Source organism: Gouania willdenowi, chromosome 4 (assembly GCF_900634775.1).
Source record: "Gouania willdenowi chromosome 4, fGouWil2.1, whole genome shotgun sequence".
NCBI lineage: Eukaryota > Metazoa > Chordata > Actinopteri > Blenniiformes > Gobiesocidae > Gouania > Gouania willdenowi.
In genome coordinates this window covers 1,102,734-1,128,394 of record NC_041047.1, presented here as the reverse complement: position 1 = coordinate 1,128,394, position 25,661 = coordinate 1,102,734, and the positions used below count along the sequence as shown (strand labels likewise).

Here is a 25,661-nt window from a genome sequence, read left to right as displayed (position 1 = left end):
CATGTTTAGGATTGCAGGGTTAAAAAGATTAAGTAGAAAAATCTGCACATTCAGCTCTCTTCAAATAAAAGCACAATTTTACAATTTTATTTTTATTAAATAAATATAAGCTTTAGTTAGCTTTAGTTAGCTTTAGTTAGCTCAGTGTTGAGCATGGGAATGACTGAAATGCACACCACACGCTGAAACCACAGACATAAGGAGGTTTGTTTTGTTGCTTGGTTTTGTTTGCACTTTCTTTCTTTCAAGTAGAACAGCGTTCATTTTCCCTCTTAGTTAATTTTTCTCCATGCATGTTATGATAGCTGGTGTGCTTTTTGTGTATTGTTAGCGTGGCGAGGTGTCGGTAGTTCCGTTTTCCCTGGTTTGATTAGTTAGCTTGTTTTGGCTGAGGTAGCTTTAGCTAGGGTGGGGGTTGGTCCGATGGCCCATGGAGCAGTTAGCCATGTCCTCCCCCCTCTTTAATTTTGTTGATTTATGTTTTGATTTATTAATTGGTCTTTTGCAGTAAATCTGGTAAACTCAAACACCTTTGCTTGCGGTCTCTTTTGACTGAGCCTTATTTTCCTGAAAAGACCGTAACAGTTACCGTAATTTCCAGGCTATAAAGCGCACTGTTTTATTGGCCGCATTACAATAATTTACAATTTTTTTAAGAAAAATCCACACAAATGCTGCGGCCTAGCTTAGGCCACACCCTATTGGCTGATGAGGGTGCCCGTCAGACAACTCAGCCAATCAGAACAGGCAGGTAGGCGGGTTGCTGTACTCATGTTAGGTTTGACGGAAATGTCCGTGTTTCAACTGATAAGTTTCCTTTACTACATGAAGTCTCCTCTTCACTGCTCCACGTCTACATATCAGTACATTTACAGCTTTTTATGGTCATTTTTACTGTAACCAGACTGATAAACCACTTCATCTGCTCTTCTTACCGTGAACTACCACAGAGCGATCACAGAGAGTCAGACTCTGAGTCAGAATACAGACGTGATCACTTCTGAACTAATCCAACGTAGTGATTTGGTAACTTCATGCTGTTATGTTATTATTACAAACTGTCTGACTTTTACTGTATCCACACTGTTGCTGCTGCAGCGAATGCTCGCTCGCTCTCTCTCTCTGACAACCTTTCTCTGTGTCGTTGCTATGGTGAGGCAGTGTGTATCATGACAAAATTAGTGATCAGAATGATTCAGTTAGAGCAAGAATGATTTAATGATAACAATGTCATTGTTCCACCTGGTCTAATGTGACGGAGCTCAATTTTGTGGCAGCATGACGCTTATAAAATCACAATTTAGCCGCGTCATTGTTTAAGCCGCAGAGTTCAAAGCGTGAGAAAAAAGTAGCGTCTTATAGTCCAGAAATTACGGTAATTTTAGCTAGCTTTAATTAAGTTTAATTAGCTTTAGTTTAGTTAGCTTTAGCTAGCTTTAATTCAGTTAGCATTAATTAGCTTTATTTACCTGTTCCCAGTCGTTCCAGTGGATTCTGTTTCAGAAGTTTAGAGATCAGATCCTGAGCTTCCAGAGGAAGAGCTTCTTCTTCCTCAGGCCAAACGATCTCATCTGCAGGAAGAACGGACATGGTTCAACCACCGGATGGTTTCCCATCATGCATCAGGAGGAAGTGTATGTATGGCAGAGTTTGGAGGTGATCTAGAAGTACGGCCACACTGTGGGTGTAATGACGGAGCCTCACCACTGATGACCTGCCCGAACAGCTCCTCCGGCGTGTCTCCAAAGAACGGTGGGCAACCCACCAGGAACTCGTAGAGGATGACGCCCATGGCCCACCAGTCCACTGGTTTACCATAGCCCTGACGTAGGATCACCTCTGGAGCGATGTACTCCGGTGTACCACAGACCTGAAGACGGACAGAGCGTGAGAACAGAACAGGCAGGAGGAGGAGGGGGGGGGACGTAGCTGGTCACCTGTTTGTCCAGGAACTCCCGCGTGTCCTTCTCAATGTGGCCCTCGTACAGGTTGGTGGTCAGACTCATCAGACCGATTTTAGACAAACCAAAGTCTGTCAGCTTTAATGTGACCCAGAGGTGATGAGGCAGGCTGAATAGAGACGAAGAAGAAGAAGAAGAAGAAGAAGAAGAATAAGAAGAAGAAGAGAAGAAGAAGAAGAATAAGAAGAAGAAGAAGAAGAAGAAGAAGAAGAAGAAGAAGAGAAGAAGAAGAAGAAGAAGAAGAAGAAGAAGAATAGAAGAAGAAGAAGAAGAAGAACATCATCATCATCATCATCATCATCATCATCATCATCATCATCATCATCATCATCATCATCATCATCATCATCCATGTTCAATTACAACTCAATTACGATTACATTGAGCAGCATTTTTTCCAATTACAATTATTTTTATATTCTCCAAAAGTAATTTACAACTAAAATATTTGAATTTTCTGAAGTAAGGATGCAGGTGTGCTGGCACGTGCTATTGCTAACATTAACCTAATGTTAGCAATAGCCGAACAATAGCATTACCGATAACCTAGCAATAGCATTAGCATTAACTTAGCATTAGCATTAACCTAATGTTATCACTAGCCTAGCAAGAGCATTAGCCTGGCATTAGCATTAGCACTAGCCTAGCGGTAACACTAGCCTAGCATTAGCACTAGCCTAGCGGTAACACTAGCCTAGCATTAGCAATAGCCTAGCAATAGAATAAACCTAGCATTAGCTAAACATCAGCAAAAAAGTTGAAAAACGTTCCTACTGCATCCTCACTAATTACATTCTCAATTACTAAATTCAATTACAACTAATCACAATTACTGAGCCTTTAATAAAGACACTTTATTAAACGTAACCTTCCTCTTGTGTTAGCTTTCTGTTAGCATCTCTAATGCTAACTGATCAGTTTGACTCTGAAATCTGCTGTAAAATACACTAATAAATAGTATTCAGCATTTTTCAACCTTGGGGTCGGGACCCTATGTGAGGTCGCCTGAAATGTCAAGTAATAAAACAGAGAAAAAACAGATTAAAAAAATATATTAAAATATTATATTTTTGAATTATTATTTTTCAAAACACATCAACTATCAAATAACTGTATCCTATACTTAAACTATGCAGTTCAAATAAAATGCAGTATAAAAGTATCTGAGATGTTGTACTAATCCTGGCTACTCTGTATTTAAAACACTTTTATTAAATATGATTAAAAAAAAAAAAAAAAAAAAATTCTAGAAGAAGAAAACATGTCTAACATTTGTGATCAAAATAGGGTCACAACCCAAAATAGGTTGGGAACCACTGCTGATCTAATTTATTATCTATTGATTATCTTGTTAGGCTTCCTAATCAATGAAATCATAGGTTTTAATATTTATGGTGTGGATGTCTGAGCCTTTTTTGTGTCAGTATATTTATAGATTTATATTTATTAAATGGTAAAAAGTGTGAAGGCTTGATATAAAATATATTTTAATAATTATTAACTACATATGTGTAGAACTGTACATAGAACTGTAACATGGTTCCACAGTTTTGCGCTAAATTGGAATTAACAATTTTTGAATTTTCATGGCAATTACAATTCCAAAGTCAATTATCTAAACTCAATTACAATTTAATTACGATTAGGACAGCAACATATTTTTTTAAATTACAATTACAATTATAATTACGCCATAATTATAATTGATTATCAATTACGCAAATACAATTATAATTGATCCCAACCCTGGCTCTCACAGACGTGGGACGGACACAGTCAGAGGAAGGAGGAAATATAACTGCTGATTAAACATAAGCCCTTTCAAAATAAAAGTGACAGCTTTCAATTTACTTAATTTAATTATGTATGATGATTAAATAAATAAATATGATTATAAATTATACCAAATAAAAAAAATAATATTGATCACATTTTAAATGTAATATAAATGTTTGTGTTTCTGAGAGTTTGATTTTCTGGGGGTCATGTGACCATGTGATGACTGAGCTGACTCCTGATTGGTGCGTGGTGTGTGTGTCTCACTTGTCTGGTTTCAGGTCCCGGTGGACGATGCCGTAGTTGTGCAGATACTCCAGGGCCAGGACGGTCTCAGCGAAGTACAACCGCGACATGTCCACGGGAAGAGCGCCGATGTTCTTCAGCAGAGTCGCACAGTCGCCCCCTGCAGGACGGAGGAGTACCACTACACTTTACACACCTGTTATGAACACTATACACATGTTAACAGACATAAAACAGAGATAATAATACACTAAACAACAACAAACACACAATAAATGACTTTAAATATACAAAAATATAGAAAAAGACAACAAAAACACATTAAATGACAACAAATGACACGGAAATACATATTGTGACACAATCATACAACATTAACACAGTTGCTCCAGAAACAACAAAAAAAGACAAAACACATAAAACAACAACAAAATGATTCCAAAAACAAAAAAATGTCAAAAAACCAAAGAAAACATAAACATAAACAAGTTTCCTGTGTTAGCGTTTGTTCATCATTCTAATGCTGGTTATGTTGCTGTGGTCTGATCTATAGTTTGTATAAACTGGTGCTGTTGAGTACTGACTAGTTGTCGTCGTACCTTCCACGTACTCCATCACCATGCAGAGGTGGCGTCTGGTCTCAAAAGAGCAGAACATGGAGACCACGAAGGGGTTCTCAGCGAAGGTGAGGATGTCCCGTTCTACGAAGGCCTGGTGGATCTGGTTCCTCAGGATCAGGTTCTGTTTGTTGATCTTTTTCATAGCAAAACGCTGCCTCGTCTCCTTATGACGCACCAGGAACACAGCCCTGCATGGAGAGATGGGGTGGACAGGGGTGAGGACGAGGGAGGGGGTGGGATGGGGGGGGGGGGGGGCCTACCCGTACGCTCCGTTACTGATCAATTTGATGTTCTCAAAGTCGTCCTCTCCTGGAGCTTTAGCTTTGATCTGAGGCACTGACGTGACTCCACTCTGTACAGAGAAGGAAAAATCACACACTTTCATATTTATACAATATTATTTATATATATATTTAACATTATTTAAAAACACAACATTTACATTTATTAAAATACTTAAATAAAATAATAACTAATAACTAACTATGTTAAATAAAGATTAAATTAAACTCCTCTGTAGTTTTCTTTTTATCAAACAAACCATTTTGTTGTTGTGGGAATGCAAAGCTTTTCTTTCCTCTTCTTCCAACCATATCGTGACGTAATATTAATATTAAATGTTTGTTAACTCTTCAGTGAGTGAAAGTAATTCTGCTCATTCTCTGTGTGATGCCTATGAATATCTAAGCTTTTAGTAATGTGTTCAAACTTGTGTTCATTGACAATAAACACATACAGACGAAGGACAATCCTTTTTGCATTCCCACATCGTCATGGCAATGCAGGTTTTTCTAGTTACTATTTATTTATGTATTTATTCTATTTGTACCCTGTTTAAATTATCATTATCATTGTTATTATTATTCATATTTTGCGCTTTCGTTGTGCTGAAATGACTAATTTGTTGACTTTTTGGTTAAAAATCATAGTGAATGATCTTCTCACCTCAGAGCAGTGGTTGTTTTCGGGGTTCTGGGAGGTCTTAGGGTTCCTGCCATCGTAGCTGCTGAGCTGAGTCATCTCTGAACACACACGTGAGGACGTTTGAAGAAAACCGAGGACTCACACAGTCACAAACATAAGGTATGGTTACCCTCCAAAGGGTCCCGGGTCAGGCCCAGCTGGCTGATGATGTAACGAGGGATGTCAGACTTGATCCCCTGACCTTCTTTAGCATGACCTTCAGCCGCCTCCAGCAGGTGGTAGAACTCCTCAGGGTCAAACTCCTGCAGAAGGAACGCACGCCATCTTTAGCTTCATCCACACTAATATACAGTAACTGATCACGTGTTAAAAATATGTTTTTTCTCACCAAACACTCGAGGAGTCGCGCTGGCCGAGCAATGATGATCATCAGCTTTCTGACCAGCTGAGTTACAAAGGACATGTCCACGCTCTCAGAGCGCTCGTGAGCCTGGAACACGTCAGCAACATCAAAGCATCAGGAAGAGAGAGAAAAGGTGCGACGGTTAAAAATCTGTGGCTGTTCAGAAACAAACACGACACTAACGTCACCTTTTTTAGTCAAAAAACTCTTGAAAAAAGCAGAGAAGAAGATGCACTGCTGACCATCAGTCACAACAACAACATCCATGTGCAGAAAAAGTCTGTTAGCTTCATGCTAACCTATAATGAGAAAACCCATTGACAGGCTAAAGGAATTAGACTCAAACATATGAACACTTCAGTCAGAATGCACAGAACAATGTCTGATCTTCATTTGATTCCTGATGCATGATGGGAAACCATGTGAACAATGTTTGCTACTAAGCCAACACTTAATGACCACTAGGTGGCATCATCAACCACCAGACAGTGTAACACACTGTTTTTTATTATCCATTCAAGCAGGGATTGCAAATTAGAATGGCCATAAATCATGAGTATGGTTAAATTGTCAAAAATAATCATGAAATCTGATGAAAAGAGGTTAAAAGTGACAATAATAGGTCAACATATGTAACATTAGGTGTAAAAGTGGTAGAAATGATTTATAAGTGCCGAACATGTCTGGAAAGTGGAAAAATGTGTAGAAAAGACATTAAAATGTGATGTAGAAGTGTCAGAAATGGGAGAAATGTAGCAAAAATACATGGTGAGTTTGGTGGAGTTGTTGAAAAATGGTAAAAATAGGCAAAAATGAGCTGAAATTGTTCAGAAAATATTCTTAGTTTCTTGTAGGCATCTGGAGACCCCCTCTCAATGTATCGCGGGGTCCTGACCCAAATGTTGAGAACCCCTGACATAAGCTACAATACAGTGTGATATACTGTTTAATAAATAAAAGTCGGTTAAATGACGATACGTTCTCGTTGTTGTTGAGGAACAGTTCAAAGACTAATTAATGACTCCTGCTTGTTTCCTCATTGGATCGTCATCGTAAAAAAACTCATTTCTTCTAATCACAGTGTCTGACACTATCAGCATCTTCATCACTGGACCATCATCATCAACAAACCTGTAGCAACAGCGGTAGTAGTGGTGGTGGTGGTGGTGGCGACTCTTCTTCTTCTTCTTCTTCTTCATCATAGCAGTAGATGTAAAGCCTCCTCATGACCTCAAACATCTGTCTGCTGTCTTCCAAACACCAGATCTGCTGCTAACGCTGCTCCACAGGCTCCTCCTCCTTCATCAATGATGTCATCAACTGACCACTTCTTCTCACCCCCCTCCCCTCAGCACCAACAGACAAACAGCAGCAGAGGGACCCCCAAAAAGCCCCCGTAAGAAAGCACTGTGTGTGGGAGTCATCCATCAGAGGAGGGTGAGCGCTGGAGTGTGAAATTAAAGAGTGTGTGTGTGCGTGATTTAGACATTCTGTGTGTCCCAGAGGAGGTCAATAAACACCATAGCATCGCCTCCCTCAAGAAAGAACTGAGCTAATAGAGCTGTCACACACACACACACACAGGTAAATACCGTGTGTGTGTGTTTTAAACATTGTCCATGTTTCCCAAACCTAACGCAGTCCGCAAACATACGGTGTGGGTGACATCATACGGACGCTGACGGCCGGCCGTGTCATGTGATGAGTTGTTATACGTTAACAAAGCGTGACCAGGGTGTGTGTGTGTGTGTGTGTGTGTGTGTGTGTGTGTGTGTGTGTGTGTGTGTGTGTGTGTGTGTGTGTGTGTGTGTGTGTACGATGTGATGGCTTCATCAAGTTTGTTTTACAATGAAATAAAAACATTTTGGATTGTTGCAGTTTGTTCCTTTTTTATATGATTTGTTTGCATTATTATCATGAATATCATATGTTATATATTTATGTATATATATGTGTATATATACATATATATATATATATATATATATATATATATATATGTATATGTTATATGTATATTATATTGTATTTTAACTATCATTTACAGACACACACAGACAGAGATTCCTTGATTTATAGATAAATGATTTTCTGAGTGTGACTTTTTCTAAGTATTTCACCCTTTTTTCTTCCTGCTGTGTGTGAGTAAAGACCGTACAGCTGTGTGTGTGTGTGTGTGTGTGTGTGTGTGTGTGTGTGTGTGTGTGTGTGTGTGTGTGTGTGTGTGTGTGTGTGTGTGTGTGTGTGTGTGTGTGTGTGTGCGTGCGTGCGTGCGTGCATGCGTGTAAAGACCGTACAGCTGTGTGTGTATGTGTGTGTGTGTGTGTGTGTAAAGACCGTACAGCTGTGTGTGTATGTGTGTGTGTGTGTGTGTATGTGTGTGTGTGTGTGTGTGTGTGTGTGTGTGTGTGTGTAAAGACCGTACAGCTGTGTGTGTATGTGTGTGTGTGTGTGTGCATGTGTGTGCGTGTGTGTGTGTGTGTGTGTGTGTGTGTTCTTGCATTACAACCCTTCCGAGGACCTCGAGCAGTAAAAGCACCTTTCTACTTAGGACCTTTGGACAAGTTAGGACCAAAACCCTGGTCCTAACTTAGATAACCATTGAAACAGATAGTAAATGCTATTCTAACAGGCCTGGTGTAAAAATCTGCATGGACCTCAGGAGAAGGTATTTTTACTAATGTGTGTGTCAGGTGTGTATCGGGCCTCAGAAGAGCTCCCCCTATCGTGAAAAATGGAACTGCAAGTGTGTGTAGTTTAGCGCCCTCTATGGCTAAAAATGAAACTGCAAGTCTGTGTAGTAGAGCTCCCTCTATGGCTAAAAATGGAACTGCAAGTGTGTGTAGTTTAGCGCCCTCTATGGCTAAAAATGGAACTGCAAGTCTGTGTAGTAGAGCTCCCTCTGTGGCCAAAAATGGAACTAAAAGTGTGTAGAAATTTGAGCTCTTACCAATTAGACCTGTCTTTGTTATAAATAGTTGTAAAAAAAATAACCCAATGTGTTTTTAATGTAAAAATTAAAATAGCGATAAATGCACAATACTTTTTTAAAAAGGAAAATGAGGATCAATGAACTTGTAGCAGGTTTAAAGGGTTTATTTTATCCTAAAGTTGTTTGTGTGAATTCAGATTTGTTTTAAAAAAATGAAATACTGATTAATTTTAAAAATTGGTATTACATTTTTTTTTAGCACTCATTTTCCCTCTGTGGCATCAGAGGGTCCTGAAAATACCCTTGTTTTTTATTTTTTATGCATTTAATCAACACATTAGTTTACTGGTTAAATTGAACAAATGAGTTATCAGTTTCCTTGTATTCTTCCGGGTAAATTCTCCAATCCTTATGGTTTATTCCTCAACTCAAGATCTGATGTTTTAGTGTTGTGAGAGAGTAAATAAAACAGATAGGTTTTTTTTTTTTAAAACAGCACAGTGATTTACCCCCATTTTACCCCTTGTGTTCACCTCTGACCCCTGTGTCCTGTTTCCCTGTCTGTGCTAACAGCCTGTTTTTAGGTTGCTGCCCCCTTCCTTACTGTCATGGCCCCCTCATGGATCCACAAGCTCATCCTGCCTTTATCCCAGCATGTTCAGCCCATCTCCAAGCTTTGGTGTTTCACTGACAGTGATTGACAATGATGTATATCACTAATCTAATGGAAGATCTCACTGTTCATGTCATTCATGCTATCTCTTACATCCCACCTACCTACTAACCCAGCCCTGCTAATACTGTTCATGGGCTCTGAATGTCTGTCTCCTCTCCACCCTCTGTTCTTTGTAATAAACTAATAGTTACCTCTCCTCTTTATGTGTTTGTTCCCCCCATCATAAAAACACCACGACAATGACATTTCTACACAAGAGATCTAAACAGTTATGCACCCATCAAGTGAGACTGATGGTATGACATATCTTGTTTTTAAGAGCAAACAACCTTTACAAACACTGCTGAATAAAACAGATAGTTTTTGTTAATAGGGGCGGGACTTAATATTGACATTGCCATGTATTCCCATTCTGACCTGTTGAATTATCTCACTACATAGCTCCTCATGGTAGGACGAATAACATGAATGAAGAGAGGCTGACATCTTTCTGTCTTCACGTAGTATTTTCAGACGCTGTGAAGAGACGAGTCCATTTCTTAAGTAAGACATTATTAAGAAAAAGCTGTCCCCAGTTATCAGCCAGAGCAAAGATGGAGGAAACCCTCTAGTCTGCAGAGATATTCACTCATCTGCAATAGGTGGACTTCTATTTGAGGTGATTAACAATTATTTCCGAATTCATTATCAATGAGAGATTCATTCCATAAACCTAAAAATCTCCAGTCAGTTTACATCATTTTAATAAAGATTTTAAAAAAATCTGTAAAGATGAACAGTGAACATCTTCAGGGCGTGAGTGGTCAGCTCGTTTTTTTGTTGCAGAAGACAAACCATGGTCCACCCATGTGTGTAGAATCAAAAATACACAGATTTAGCTGTAGAGATTGGGGTCATACATTTTTATTGATATAATATCCAGCCTGCTCAATGATCTTATGATGGCTTACACCATGTTTTAGTGCAAGGGACATCAAGATGGTGCCCACGGGCACCAGGTAGCCCACATGGATCATAAGAGGTGCCCTCAGGCCTCTTCTAACCAGAACACTATTAGCAAACGAGCTAAAATCTGATATGAATCAAAACAAATATCTCTATTCTTTCTCAAAATTGTGATTCCTGATAATTAATAAAGTCTATCCAGAAAGACAATTTGGGGTTAAATTTTCTGATGCAAAATGACAGACAAGACACAGCTACACAAAATATGTCACTTTTGGCTTTTTCTGCTATAAAAGACAGCATGTGTGAGTGAGTTCTGTAGTATGCCTCGTTTGGCACTCCAAAATCCATTTAACTGAGCTTTTCATGCTGTATTGATAAGTAGTGACTCCTAAAATAAGTATTATTAAACAAAATAAGTTATAAAAATATATACCAAAATAAGCGATATTGACATTTTCTATATTGCCAAAATAGAAAATGTTATATATTATTGAATCTAGATATATCACCCAGTCCTACTAGCCAGACTTAAAACAAAGATATATACAGGTGACAGATGTTTTCAGAGATAAGTTTGTGTATTAAATTAACCATCTTGGTTATAAATGTTTATCACTGAGACATTGAGGTAAAGAAGTGTTGCAGATAGGATTTTGTTAAGGAAGCTGCAGGTTATGAGGAAATGTCTTTATGCAAAGTGTATTTTTCAAAAATATTACAAATTTGTTAAATTGTATACTTTATATGTTTTATTATAGTAACAAGTTGTTATTTGCTAGTTAATAGAAAAAAGGATTTCCCATGAAATACAATTAAAATTGAACAATTGCATGAAAATTAAGAAAAAAGTGTTGCACGTTGAAACATTTCTCACCTTTTCAAGTTACTGCTAGTTTTTTTATATTACCCTTTAATTCAAGTGAAACCGTGAAAATGTGGCATTTAAAACGTGTTAATCAAACCAGATAGACCTAAGAATTATTCAGTACCTTTGAAGTAGCTCAGTTTCAGAAAAGTTGGTGACCCCTGGTTTAGTGGTTAAGGAAATGGGTTGTCAATCGGGAGTGCGGATGTGGTCACTACAACACTGATGGACCTTGAACAGGTACCCTAGTTCATAGCCCCAACCACTCCCCTATGGCTGCTCACTGCTCCTCATGGATGGGATAAATGCAGAGAGCATATTTCATGTATTTATATACATAAATGACAAATAAAGATTGTTTTAATGCTTTAATGATCCATCCATTTAACAGATCAAACTTAACAAAAAGAATTTAAGGCAGATACAACCTTGGCTGCTTTCAGTACACAAAAAAAAATGAAAAACATTCCTGCAAACATGTATCCTGAACACTGAATTAAAAGTGCAATTTAAAATTTTAAAAGTCAGCTCAAAAACAAAAAACAAAAAATTCTCTAATCACCAGAAACGAGGTGAAGAACTTACAGTCTACTTTCTGAGACGATACGATTACGGACATAGAACTTAACTGCCCTCCAGTCCCTTGCAGACAGAGCTCCATCAGCAGCAGCAATGCATCTTTCACAGTCCACCTTCCCTGGAGTCCTACCAGTCCGAATGTGAGTCAGCAGCGACCTTTCCACAGCCTGCACCTCATCCAGAGACCATTTTATTTTTGTTGTCTTGTTTGTAGCTTGGAAGAAGAGAAAATAAATATTTGTCATAAAGTAATATAATGTAGGTAATTGTCAGGAAATGTTAAGACTGTGGAGGTGTACGAAATTCAAAGACTATAGCTGAGCAAAAAAATAAATCGCTCAATTAATGGAATTTGTAGTAAAATCGATTTGCAAACTAGTTTTAAAGAAATAAAAATTAACTAAATGTTTCCTTCTTCCCACCACAGTTTTTTCCGTAGGAACTGTGCAGGGGAGCATCGAGTTATGGACAGAAAAAAGTGAAATAAGGAAGAAAGCAGAGGAAGTAAAAAGGTGTAATGAGATCAGGTATGATGAGTCAATGAAAAGAGTAGAGAAAAGAAAAAGAGAGATGTAATGAGAAAGATGGAAACAGACGCAAAGCACACAAAGCAGGAGCAGAGAGAAGAGAGGAAACTACTAATGGGAGTCAATCATTTTTACTATACTTATTTAGGTTGTTATTTTTACAGTTATTTGGTCCTCTTTCGAATCAAGAAACACATTTCTTTAAAAAAAATGGGAGATTGTTTTTTAGGCAAAAATCACCCAGCCCTAGCAGAGGCACTTCCATGAAGTAACTAAACTGGGCCGAGCTGAGAAATTTACCGGTTTCATGTCTTCAGTGTAGTTGATTTTAATTTAATTTCATCAAATACCCTGGTGGCAAACTGACTTGACCAATGAGCATGTCCTCACTGTATTTAAAATGACATTCTGAAGACAGAGTAACATTTAACCTCCCTGTAGAAGTTGTTTTCCCAGAAGCAGGATCACAGAACCAATGCTGAGGCCTTGTTATTCCTGTATTCTCAGGGTTTTTTCTACACTTGAAGATGACGAGCATGACAAATGTGTGAGCTCACCTTTTGAGCTGCAACTGTCCACTACCAGCTCCTGTTCTACGGCCACCTTCTTGATCTCAGTCACTGTAGTTTTCCCTAAAAAATATCAGCAAATAATCATCTTAGAAACATTGCAATTCAAAATGTAAGATGGTAACCACAGAGGTGCATCAGCTTCTCTCACTATTCGAGTAGAGCTGTCCTATAACACAGTTGTGATAGGAAGTTCAACTTCCCAGAAATGGACTAATTACCAACTACAGCTGCAGCACATTTACCTCCTGAAATGTCCTTGTTCTCGTGACAAACTGATGTTCCTCCCAAAAAAACATGCAGATAATAACATTGAACAGAGGTCACAAATCCCATCCTTCAAGTCATTCAATTAGTGTAATGGTCAAGATTCAAACATTTGTTATCAACAGAGTACATTAGAAAAATCAGACTTGTACATACCTTCTACACGTTGCTCATCATCAAGCTGCAGGTTGTGATGCTCCTCCTGGTTCTGAGTCATTGAAGTTCCTCCTAAAAAGCCAAAAGGGAGAAAACAATGTTCACAGAGCAAAAATACTAAGCAGTATGTAGAGATGTTTAGGACTGTTGTGCTTAGATTTAGGGAGCAGATACAAAAAATACCTCCAAAAAGTATCAAATCTAATTAGTGTTTTACTGTGATCATACACACAAATTTGAGCTGTTGTCAGATTCACCTGTTGAATCTGCCTTTACATCATCTTCAGATGACATCCCTGAACTTTCTTCTATGACGTGGGATCCATCTTCAACACAGCAAACAGAAGCAGCTCTTCAATATGTGTGAAGGTAATCATACCTGTCACTCACATTTTCTTTAGAATAATTTCTTACCATGAGGCGTTATTGATATTTGGTCCAGTCCTTTTCCCTTAAAGTCTGCCAGCCTCCCTTGTTCACATGCCATCAGTACTTTACTTATTTTTGCAAGTTGCAAAGTTCCTTCAGGAAGGCGGTAAAACTTTCGGTGGACTCTGATATCGTGTCCTAAGAAGTCCGCGAACAGATCCTGTTCCGAGTCATTCAAATTTAGCACTCTTGACAAAGTGGCCACCTGCCTTCTTAGCTTTGTTGATGAGAAAGCTTCAGGTTTGTGTGCACCACAGCTTCTCGCGAGCTCACGAATGCAATCTGACCCCCTCTGTCTTGAGTCATATCCTGGTCTGGCAAACAAGAAGGAATTGTTACCCACGCCACATGAGCTCCTCTCCTTTACCAACAGGTCCAGGGATTGAACCATGGTTGGAGTGAGAATGATCGGTACTCTCCTGCCTCGCTTTCCTCTGATCTCCACTCTTTCAAAATGCTGACAAAGCTTTTTTTCGACCTCTGATAACGCTTCAGCTACATCTTTATTGAGTGGAGATCGATCCCTTCCAACATAGGTTTCCAATTTCATATTTGAGACTTCTCCTTCTCTCCTCCTGTTGAAAAGGATCACCTGTGCAAGTGTAACTTTGGCCAGATTGCTCCAGTTCTTGGGAGTTTTATGATTCAGCAACTGTTCATTGTAGTCTTTCTGCCTCACAGCCATACACATGTGCATTCTTTTTACGTCATCTGCTAAAGGGATAAGCTTTGGTTTGTTCCATTTCTTTTCTTCTAGCGTGCGGTATGCAGCTGAAGAGATCATCTCATTCCAAGTGAGACAGTACATACGCCTAAACTCCTGAACAAGCACCTTTTTATCATTATTCTGAGATGCAAGTGCTTCAGCCTCAATGATATCAGCCACTCTCTGGACACTTTGCCCTAGCTTTGTAGCAAAAGTGGGTTTATCAAACTTGTTGCCATTTTCATTGAAGCCAGTTACTTTTTTCACTGCCCGGATGACATGATGAAAGTTCTTTGGATGGATGTAATCCTCCATCTTTTTCAGAGGAGTCACCCGCCTTCCTTGGATCAAGAGTCTGCCAAGGCCTCGCATAATCTGACGTATGTTGTTGTGTTGTGAAGCGGTTTGTCGTTGTCTATTATACATTTTTTCTCCAACTTTTAAGATATGGCTATCTTCTTTTATTGCTTGAGTAATGTTATCCTGAGTCATGCCGTTCACAAGTGCCCATACTTTCTTGTTCACTTCTTTAGGCACAGGCTGAGAACCTGCACAGAGAGTCTGGATTCGTGTTTTGCCAGGCAAACATTTGCGAGCTTCTACAGCGAGTGAGCATTGTTTTGCATGTTTCCAAAGATATTTGCGTTTATAAAGCCCAAAGCAAGCAAAACAGTGTTGATAGTCTGCTGGAATAGAGTGGTCATTACTCTGTCGCTTGCATGCTACCAGCGTCCCTTTTCCTTTTTGCAATGTCTCAATGTTATGTGTCCTATTTCCTTGCTTGCGAAGGAGATCAAGACCAATCCTCCGTTGTTTGGATTTTTTTGGCAAGATTATTACTGAAGCGACCTCAGTTTCATCTGGATGCTTACGTTCCAGATGTCGCGCAATCTTGGATTGAGGCTTGTAACAGAACAAACAGTAGTTTTTCTTTTCATGGTATTTCTTCTGTCCACGAACTTCAGGAACACCACCAACAACAAGGGATCTGTTTTCTGTCAAGGTCTGTGAATGCTCATTTTTCGCTATTGTGTTTGAGCGTCTATTTCTGTGTCTTTTTGATGTATGTTCATCAATTTCATCTTCTTGGGAACTTAAGTCTCCTTCCATAGACCACATGTATCTACTTTTTGATCTGAGTCCTGCTTTCTTCTTGTCATATTTCTTTTGTGTGTGTTTCACTCCATCTGAATCCTTGCTGTGACTATTACTTTTGTAATGATGCTTGTATTCAGTCTTTTTCAGGTTTGGCTCATCCAAGTCCTCCTCTGAACAGTAGTCTCTCTTGTTTTGTCGTGTGTTTTCTGGTTCTGCTTGATTTGATTGAGTGTCACTGTAACTTGACTCTCTCCCGTGATGTCTCTTGTGTTGTGTCTTTTTCTTTAATTTTGAGTCACCTGAATCACTCGGATCTGTCTCAGAGTCTGAGTCTATCTTACGAATGCTCTTATATCTCATCTTTTTTAGTTTTGATCTGCCTATATCATCCTTGCTACTAACTATGGGTCTCTTCTTTGTCTTGTAATTTACCTTGGTTTTGAGTCTTCGTTCAACTTCAACTTCTTTTCTAGGTGGAGTAACTAAGCAGTCTCCTCTAAAGAGTGAACTTGCTCTCCCGAAAGTCTTTTTCTTGGCTCTGGGAAACTCTTCTGAATTTTTTTCCAACAATAAATCCATACCTTTTTGTCCTTTGCGGCGGCATTTTGAGTTTTCTTTCAAAGGAATAAACTTATTCCTCTTTGCGGCAGGACTCTGGTTTGGTGATTCCTCTGAACTGTCCTCTGATGACTCTGGTACATACTCATCTGTGGAAATGCTGGACATGGAGCTTGAATGTGAAAATCCATCTTCTCCAGCCATTTCTTCATTCAGCTACAAAAGAAAAACATTTTCCACAACTGAATGCCTCTTGTAAATCAAATTTTTAGTGCATCAGTTAAAAACAGTGAGATAATTACTCCCTTTATTTTCTCATCCATGTTACCTCCAGGGCTGCGTTCTCTGGTGTTTTGTTAGTTAAGATTTATGGGTGTTTATCAAATATGTATGTATTATATATGTTGTTTATAAAAAGATAAGGGTAGACAGCAGAGCGGTCATCAAGCTAAAAATCCTTGAAGGTCATGATAGGGACTACAGATATTTATTTTGGATTCAGACTCGATATGCTATGACTTATTTTAATGGTATTAATGGCTAATAGAACATAGAAGCTTTATATACACACATGATTACATATTGAATCAATATATTTCACCTGAAGTCCCACAAAAAATATATCTATCATGTTAAAAACATTTTTTTTTATCATGAAAAAAATATTTTTGCGGGACTTTAGTGGCTTCGTAAGGAGAGGTTTGTAACAACATTCACCATTAAATTCAGTGAGTTTCTCTAATCATTTCCAAATATAACTGAAAAGAGATGGCCTCTTTCAGTCAGTTGTGCTTCATCAAATGTCCAATACTGAAGAGTATCTAAAACTAAATCCAGGTGAGCTTAAAGTAGAGCTGTACTTACCATCATGCTGTCTGTATTCATCAAGGGTTCCATTATCTCTGCATTCTTGTTATCTGCCAACATTTCTCCATCTATCTGTGTCTGTTCTTGCATCTGCAAAACAATGGTGAAGGAAACTATTTAAACTAATACAGAAGTATGAAGTGCTGAAAATGTGGATATTGTTTACGAGGTAAACTGTTATTGTGCTGTGCTATTGATTAGCATCCATAATTACATGACAGAGGAGCATGGAGATGCAAAAACCAAGGTTATAAAGTAGGAATTAATGTTTTTCACCCTGAGGTATGTTATCAAAACGTGAAGGAAACATTACCGTTGAAAACAGACGACGATGGAAGACCGCTGTTTGCGCTCTCTCCATCTCTAACAATTCTGCACTTGCCTTTTCATAACGACTTTCACATACATCGTGATGTTTGTGTAATTTCTGCAGGCGTTCAACTTGGCGACGTTGAGCCTTCAAAAAAAGCAGCTTTGTAGTTCCGTGTAATTATAGCAAAGCAAGGCAAATGTATTTGTTTGGCGCATTTTATACACAATGCAATTAAATATGCTTTACACATGGTGAAAAGGAGAGACAACATTTAATAGTGGTACTAAAATCTAACATTGCAAAATCAATATAGAGACATAAAAACACATAGTACACTGAAAAAACAAACTTGGGGCTAGTAAATTATATTAAATTGTATTTAATAATTTCTACATAGTAATAAAGATTCTAGGAGAACATGATTTTTTTTTAAGTAAAACTACAAATATTTACACAATTTATTCATGTAATAAATGCACTGTGTGGGATGAGTAAGTTTTAATAAAGATTTCTTAAAAGTAATGAAGTGTTTTATGGTCAAAACCTAACAACCTGAAAATAGTGAGTACATTTTAATCAAAAAAATGTGCGCGGGAACCGGAAGTCAAGCAAGGCATCGTGTGAACTCAGAATCTGACCCACACATGAGACATGAGGAGAGAGGACTGGAGGACATGGATACGCGAACTGAGCCGTAAGTTAAAGTCTTTCTGTTTATTTAAAGTTGTTATAGATACATATACTCAGTTACTTGTGATATTTGGACTCGTGTATCATGACGTGAACGACTACTTAACTCATGTAAATGACCGCAAACCGTTGTGTTTACATCTGCACACTGCTGTACTGGGTGCTAGCTTAATGTAGCATATTGTGCTCCGTGTTTGAAACATTAACCTGGTCAATAATATGAGAAGGCAGGCGGAGGTTTACGTGTTGTTAGTGTTGAAACGATAGCTGTGCTCACGGCCGTTTTATAGTCATATTTACAAATGCGTTATATTACATGTAGTGTGGTTTACCGTACTTAGCGCTACTTTGACGTAATAGTTTCTCTACTGTTTCCTACATCATCTGTTTGACAATAATCTACCTCTACGGAGGCTGCAGTAAATAAAACTCAATATTTAACAGGTTTTTATGGCGGTTTGAGGTCGTATTTTTCACAGTGGAACACACACTTTTTATATCAGCCAGTGGATATGCCGACATCTTCACAGATAACTTTAGGAAAATAGTATTTCTATTTGTAAAAAAATATTTCTGTCTGCAAAAATGTGTGAACATTATTTGTATTTGTAAATTATTATTTTTGTCTGCACAATAAATTAGGTGAATGTGTAAGAATTGTTTGTCTGCTAAAGTGTGAACAATTGATTTGTATTTGTTAAAGAAATTTTTTGTGCGCAAACAAATTTCTCTGATTTATGCAGTGTTTATTTAAATTGTAATTTGTAACCCTCACTGTATATGTATGTAGACAACTTCACACATATTTTAATCCCTTTATTCTGTTATCTATACGTTTGTTTGTTTTTTGATAAATCCATAACCATTTTTAAGAATATTGTAATCCAAAGTGTTCTGAGTGACAGTGAATCATTTCTCCTTCTCCTGGCTCTGTAAATGAAGTTTATATATCCAGTACTGTGACAGTGGACTTCAGCCAATCAGAGATCTTCCTACATCTTCCTTGGCTACAATACAAATACAATATACTCAAAGATGATTATGGATTTATCCCCAAAGAAAACATTGTTTTGGCAGGAGGACAGCCACAGAGATTCCACTCAGCACATCCTAACAATTCTGGTTGTCCATGGGACAGATGGAGAAGATCCAATGAATGTATCCATCCATCCTGAAGGCCAGGAGATGCAGCCTGGATATGAAAATACTGCTAATGGGACTGATTTATTACTCCTCTGTGTGAGCTTTTGTAAATAAATATTTATTTTTCTGTATGTGAAATGTGTGATTTCATGATTTGTGATAAAAGTATATTATCTGATCAATATAAAATAAGCAGAATTTACAGAATTATGAGTAATAAAACTTAAAATTTAATTTTAAGTGTCAAAAAAGATATAGATCTACTTAATATTTTCATGTTGGTGATTTTCCTGCCTATGGAAACATTAATTCATTTTTACTTAATTTTTTTGAGTAAATACTACATCTAAATAATGTATAACATCATAAAATGTACTTAATATATTCAGTAACTTTAAGGTCTGTAGTAAGTACATTGTAATTGATAGTGCAAATTGTTACAAGGATTTAATCAAGTAAATCTTACAAGTTTGATTTTTCAGTGTAGAAATAAAAAGCATGGTTTAAAATTGAAACAAAAGATTCAAATGCCCATGGTTTAAAAATCAAGAATACAAGAACCAGCTCAGAGTTGGAGCTTAAATGCAGCTGAATTCACTTTAATTATATTAAACTCTACTCAGCAATGTTCCAGAAACATATAAGGAGTATAATGAAGATAGACTTTTGGTAAAATGACTCAAACTTACCATTTTCTGTCTGATGTCTTCTCTGTCTGATGCTGCTTCTTGTGTGCCGAATCAGTGAATGAGGCAATTAAGCAGGTGTTGGTGGGAAAACACGTGAGGAGATGAGGAGCGCTTCTTTTAAACACCCAACACCCATTCAGATAGACTTCATAAGGTAAAGGAAGCACAACATTCATACCAGCTTAAAAAAACTATGATTAATCATTAATAAATAAATAGAGACAGATCACAGAAAAGGTATTATTTTACTCTTTAAAGGACTATCTGTATCACTCCTGTGATGTCCTGCACATGAGAAAAAATAAATGAAACGCACCTTTACATCCAACTAAAGTTAGGACCGGGTGGGGGAGGGGATAGTCCAAGTTAGGACTTCAACAGGTTTAAACACACTTTTTCTGTTGGCTCTTATTATTATTATTATTATTATTATTATTATTATTATTATTATAGTAATAATAATAATAATAATTATTATTATTATTATTATTATTATTATTATTATTATTATTATTATAGTAATAATAATAATTATTATTATTGTTATTATTATTATTACAGATATGAGGAAGGGAAACATTTGAAGATTAACAAGAAGTTAATAGATAAAAATAAAATAAGAATATGAATATATACATAAAGTATATACAGTGAATGAATGAAAATGGAAAAAACAAGTAAAAAAAAAAAATAGTCCTGCACACTTAATAAACAATAATGTAATATCATATACAAAGTAGCCCTACAGTGAATTTTACTTATCCTATTGAGAAATCCTATTAACTAAAATAGTTGCACTTCTTGAAGAAAATACAAGCAAAGATGCAGGTGCTGACCCGCATTGCACTGCATTAGCGTATCATTGGCATTGGATTATTAACATTGACCTAGCATTAGAGTAGAGTAGAGTATCTTTATTAATCCCGCAATGGGGACATTTAACCTAGTATTAACCTAGCATTAACAATGGCATAGCGTTGGCATTCACCGAACATTATCATTAGCCTAGAATTAGCAATAACCTAGCAATAGCATTAACCTAACATCCACATTAACATAGCAATAGAATTACCATAACAGTAACATTAACCGAGCATTAGATTTAACCTAGCATTATCCACACAATAACATTAACCTAGCAATAGCATTAGCATTAACCTAGCAGCCTTCTCAGCAGAGATCGTACTCCCTCACGCTGAACCTCGTCTTCACTGGGGGGGGGTGTCTCTTTGGTCTCTGTAGAATCTACAGTGTAGATCCTCTTGTGTGCCACTTCCTGCATTATGAGGCCACACGTAGAGTGCTGCAGTTACAGGGCTACCCCTCCGCAGACGTACCCTTCTCCATCCAGCTGTCAGATTAGCCTCTGTGCATCTTTTTATAATGGCTACAGGTGCTGCAGCCAATTGATCAGCAGTGTTGTTCAATGATCATGTCATTTTAATAACAATTATTATAATTATTAATATAAAACTGTATGTACATGTAGGTGCGCGCATGTCACTCTCTTCCTGGGCCGTCAGTATATTTTTTTCCTCCGTTTTTGCAAATCTACCCTTCATATACAGTATATATGTGCTATGAAATGTTGGATTAGAAAACATACATTAATAAAAATTAAATTGGGTTGAACTGAGGGAACATGAGAGTGGTTTTGTAATCAGTGATGGCAGTGGTGGCAGAAGATTAAAAGATTACTCAAAATTACATGAATCAACCTGAACAACACTGGAGGAATGTTTTTCAGGAGGGAATGACACACTAACATGATATAAAGCTTGAAAAAGGGATTTCTACACAATACTCCCCTTTAAAAGTGAACAGATTTTCTATTTCAAAAACCAAATGTACAAATTCTGTGTCTTCTAAATGTTATGAACTTTCATCTAACTATTTTATTAACTATTTATTAATTTAAAAATACATGATAAATAAATGTAGTCTAAATTGTAGTAGTGTAAGGTAAAATGGTTGTGCTGTGTAATGGTTTTAGGGAGGTTTTATGTGTAGAGCTGTGGGAGGTGGGGGAGGGGAAGCTTCAATTAAACACCTGCTCATGGAGCAATGTTTTCTACACACACTACTAGACAACTGTTGTATAGAAGCCCATTCACAATGAAATACAACATAAAACCAACATTTTGAAATAAATACAATTTTGATAAGGGTTAGGGAATCAACTTGAACTCTGAAATGAACCAAATCGGAATGAAACCCCATCACCGTGAAGCTGAATATCATATATGAATTTCAAAAGTTATGGATCAAAATGCCCTTATGATGAGCAGGGAATTAGGGGTCATAACTTTGGACATGAGATGGTCAAAGACTTGGGCCTGGGCTCATTAGAAAGGTCTCTTTGAGCTGCATGTCATATGTGAATTTCAAAGTCCTGGCCCTTTGCACTGGGGAGATATGAGGTCTGATGACCCCCATAGACTTTAATGGAGCACACACCACTTGACCTCTGACCTATGAAGGGCGGGTCACAGGAACTCCAACCTTGGACAATCAGAAGGCTGTGACCTTATAACAGAGTGTGCAAAGTTTCAGGTTTCTAAGCCTTTCCATTGATTTTTAATGATTTTTTTTCACTTTAAATTAAAAAAGCCGCAAAAATGTCATTTTATGCCTGAAATCAGTTTTTGGCCTGTACTGAGCTCAATTTTTAAGCTAGAAAGCTGTAATTTCACACACCTCATCCTTAGGACCCCCGTATGAGCCTGACTTGTTTCCATTCCGATAAGTTTAAAGATGGCTGAGGTAGCCCCCTGAACCCACTTTTCGGCCTTCAATTGTGACCTTTGGTGACCTATGGCCATAACTCCGGAACGCAAAGTCGTATCAACACGGGGTCAACGTTTCCCGCATCGTCTCAAAGACCACATCAACATATTTAAGATATAGACCTCTGGTGTGTTGTCTTCTTGCCAGGGACGCCGTTTCTCACTCCCAGATCCGACGTTGACCCTGAATGACCCCCTAAACTTTGGAGTACAGCCTCCAAAGTCGCACCCCTGATTTATCATCAATTCACCATAGATTGTGTGAATCTTCAGGTTTCTAGAACCTTCTGTTGATTTTTAATGAATTAAGTTGCAGCATTTTCCAGAAACTGTCCTGAAAACTTCAAATGGCTCTCTCTCATGATCCAAAGGTCATTAAGAGGTGAGGAAGGTACCGTTGGAAAAGTCTCACCACCCTCTAAAAGATAGGTGAATTTCAGATTCCTGGATTAATGTCTTCATATCCAGAATCACCCAAAATAGGCCCTTTGGCCTTTGAAACTCGAGACCATGTGAGATTTTGGCCTCCGTATTCACAACTCTGCCAATTTTCATCCAATCTGCACAAATGAGACCTCTATGGAAAGGTCTCCTCCAACTGAGTCCAGAACATGTGGAATGGTTACTACAAGTGCCAGGGTTCGCCCTCTAGGACCCCCCAAATCCTTGATCCAGACACCCTTTGAAGGGTTGTCATTTCACCACCGTAAGTCTCTGAGACTTCATTGAAGCATTTTTGGGGACGTCCAGAGGGGCCGCACAACATATTCAAGTCCCATTCTCCTAGGCCCTTGTCTGACTAAACAAGAGTCTACAGAGATGAGACCACCCACTTCCAAAAGGTCACCCAGAGACAAATCATAATATGCACTTGTTTTTAAAATCCAAGCTCCCTGTGAAAAGTTATGGATCAAAATGCCCTTATGATGAGCAGGGAATTAGGGGTCATAACTTTGGACATGAGATGGTCAAAGACTTGGGCCTGGGCTCATTAGAAAGGTCTCTTTGAGCTGCATGTCATATGTGAATTTCAAAGTCCTGGCCCTTTGCACTGGGGAGATATGAGGTCTGATGACCCCCATAGACTTTAATGGAGCACACACCACTTGACCTCTGACCTATGAAGGGCGGGTCACAGGAACTCCAACCTTGGACAATCAGAAGGCTGTGACCTTATAACAGAGTGTGCAAAGTTTCAGGTTTCTAAGCCTTTCCATTGATTTTTAATGATTTTTTTTAAACTTTAAATTAAAAAAGCCGCAAAAATGTCATTTTATGCCTGAAATCAGTTTTTGGCCTGTACTGAGCTCAATTTTTAAGCTAGAAAGCTGTAATTTCACACACCTCATCCTTAGGACCCCCGTATGAGCCTGACTTGTTTCCATTCCGATAAGTTTAAAGATGGCTGAGGTAGCCCCCTGAACCCACTTTTCGGCCTTCAATTGTGACCTTTGGTGACCTATGGCCATAACTCCGGAACGCAAAGTCGTATCAACACGGGGTCAACGTTTCCCGCATCGTCTCAAAGACCACATCAACATATTTAAGATATAGACCTCTGGTGTGTTGTCTTCTTGCCAGGGACGCCGTTTCTCACTCCCAGATCCGACGTTGACCCTGAATGACCCCCTAAACTTTGGAGTACAGCCTCCAAAGTCGCACCCCTGATTTATCATCAATTCACCATAGATTGTGTGAATCTTCAGGTTTCTAGAACCTTCTGTTGATTTTTAATGAATTAAGTTGCAGCATTTTCCAGAAACTGTCCTGAAAACTTCATATGGCTCTCTCTCATGATCCAAAGGTCATTAAGAGGTGAGGAAGGTACTGTTGGAAAAGTCTCACCACCCTCTAAAAGATAGGTGAATTTCAGATTCCTGGATTAATGTCTTCATATCCAGAATCACCCAAAATAGGCCCTTTGGCCTTTGAAACTCGAGACCATGTGAGATTTTGGCCTCCGTATTCACAACTCTGCCAATTTTCATCCAATCTGCACAAATGAGACCTCTATGGAAAGGTCTCCTCCAACTGAGTCCAGAACATGTGGAATGGTTACTACAAGTGCCAGGGTTCGCCCTCTAGGACCCCCCAAATCCTTGATCCAGACACCCTTTGAAGGGTTGTCATTTCACCACCGTAAGTCTCTGAGACTTCATTGAAGCATTTTTGGGGACGTCCAGAGGGGCCGCACAACATATTCAAGTCCCATTCTCCTAGGCCCTTGTCTGACTAAAGAAGAGTCTACAGAGATGAGACCACCCACTTCCAAAAGGTCACCCAGAGACAAATCATAATATGCACTTGTTTTTAAAATCCAAGCTCCCTGTGAAAAGTTATGAATAAAAATCCCCTTATGATGAGCAGGGAATTAGGGGTCATAACTTTGGACATGAGATGGTCAAAGACTTGACAATCGTGACCTTTGGTGACCTATGGCCATAAAGTCCTGGCCCTTTGCACTGGAGAGATATGAGGTCTGATGACCCCCATAGACCTTAATGGAGCACACGCCACTTGACCTCTTTTAAATCGAAAAACGGATAAAAAAATTAAATGTGCATATCTTTTTAAACTTTTCTACAATGCTCTATTGTACAATACAGCTTATCAGACTTTATTAATCTAAAAATGGTCGTTGTTAAGTAACAAAAACACATTTTATAAAGAAATAAAAACATATTCCCATTTTTCCAACATTCCAGTGTTTCAAACTACACTTTAGTCTCGAGGTTTGGAGATATATTCACATGTGAATGAATATTATGACGAATATTAAAAAGTAAATAATTGTTTCTAAAATGTAAACATGTAAATCGACATCACTTCCTGTTTGAAAAAAACGTCACTTCCGGTATGTTCTGCGCGGAAAAGCAAACAAACTATGGAAAGGTAAGATTATATTTCTCACTAAAAATGTCATAAAAACTATT

At 38.1% G+C, this 25,661-nt stretch overlaps 2 protein-coding genes across 4 annotated transcripts in view; both read right to left on the bottom strand.

The window, feature by feature from the left end:
- The window catches only part of mast2 (microtubule associated serine/threonine kinase 2), a gene marked incomplete at its 3' end in the record, with an annotated part of 68,066 nt that overhangs the window by 7,260 nt on the left and 35,145 nt on the right, over positions 1–25,661 (bottom strand). The window contains exons 12-20 of the mRNA XM_028443920.1: positions 5,916–6,017; positions 5,697–5,829; positions 5,549–5,625; positions 4,864–4,955; positions 4,583–4,791; positions 4,005–4,143; positions 1,938–2,070; positions 1,705–1,870; positions 1,470–1,571 (exon numbers count right to left, since the gene is read on the bottom strand). Of these exons, the coding sequence (XP_028299721.1) occupies positions 1,470–1,571; positions 1,705–1,870; positions 1,938–2,070; positions 4,005–4,143; positions 4,583–4,791; positions 4,864–4,955; positions 5,549–5,625; positions 5,697–5,829; positions 5,916–6,017 (1,153 nt within the window). The remainder of the gene's footprint in view (positions 1–1,469; positions 1,572–1,704; positions 1,871–1,937; positions 2,071–4,004; positions 4,144–4,582; positions 4,792–4,863; positions 4,956–5,548; positions 5,626–5,696; positions 5,830–5,915; positions 6,018–25,661) is intronic.
- On the bottom strand, positions 10,879–20,019 carry LOC114461667 (uncharacterized). Of its 3 annotated transcripts, XM_028443916.1 has the most exons (8): positions 19,943–20,013; positions 17,421–17,564; positions 17,105–17,197; positions 13,864–16,456; positions 13,707–13,775; positions 13,450–13,521; positions 13,015–13,089; positions 10,879–12,144 (listed from the first exon to the last, which is right to left on the bottom strand). In XM_028443916.1, the coding sequence occupies exons 1-8, from the start codon at positions 19,943–19,945 to the stop codon at positions 11,933–11,935; spliced, it is 3,261 nt and encodes a 1,086-aa protein (XP_028299717.1). In that variant the 5' UTR covers positions 19,946–20,013; the 3' UTR covers positions 10,879–11,932. The 3 variants fall into 3 exon arrangements, with proteins under 3 accessions (XP_028299717.1, XP_028299720.1, XP_028299719.1); XM_028443919.1 differs by lacking the exon at positions 17,421–17,564 and having other exon boundaries at positions 19,943–20,019; XM_028443918.1 differs by lacking the exon at positions 19,943–20,013 and having other exon boundaries at positions 17,421–19,318.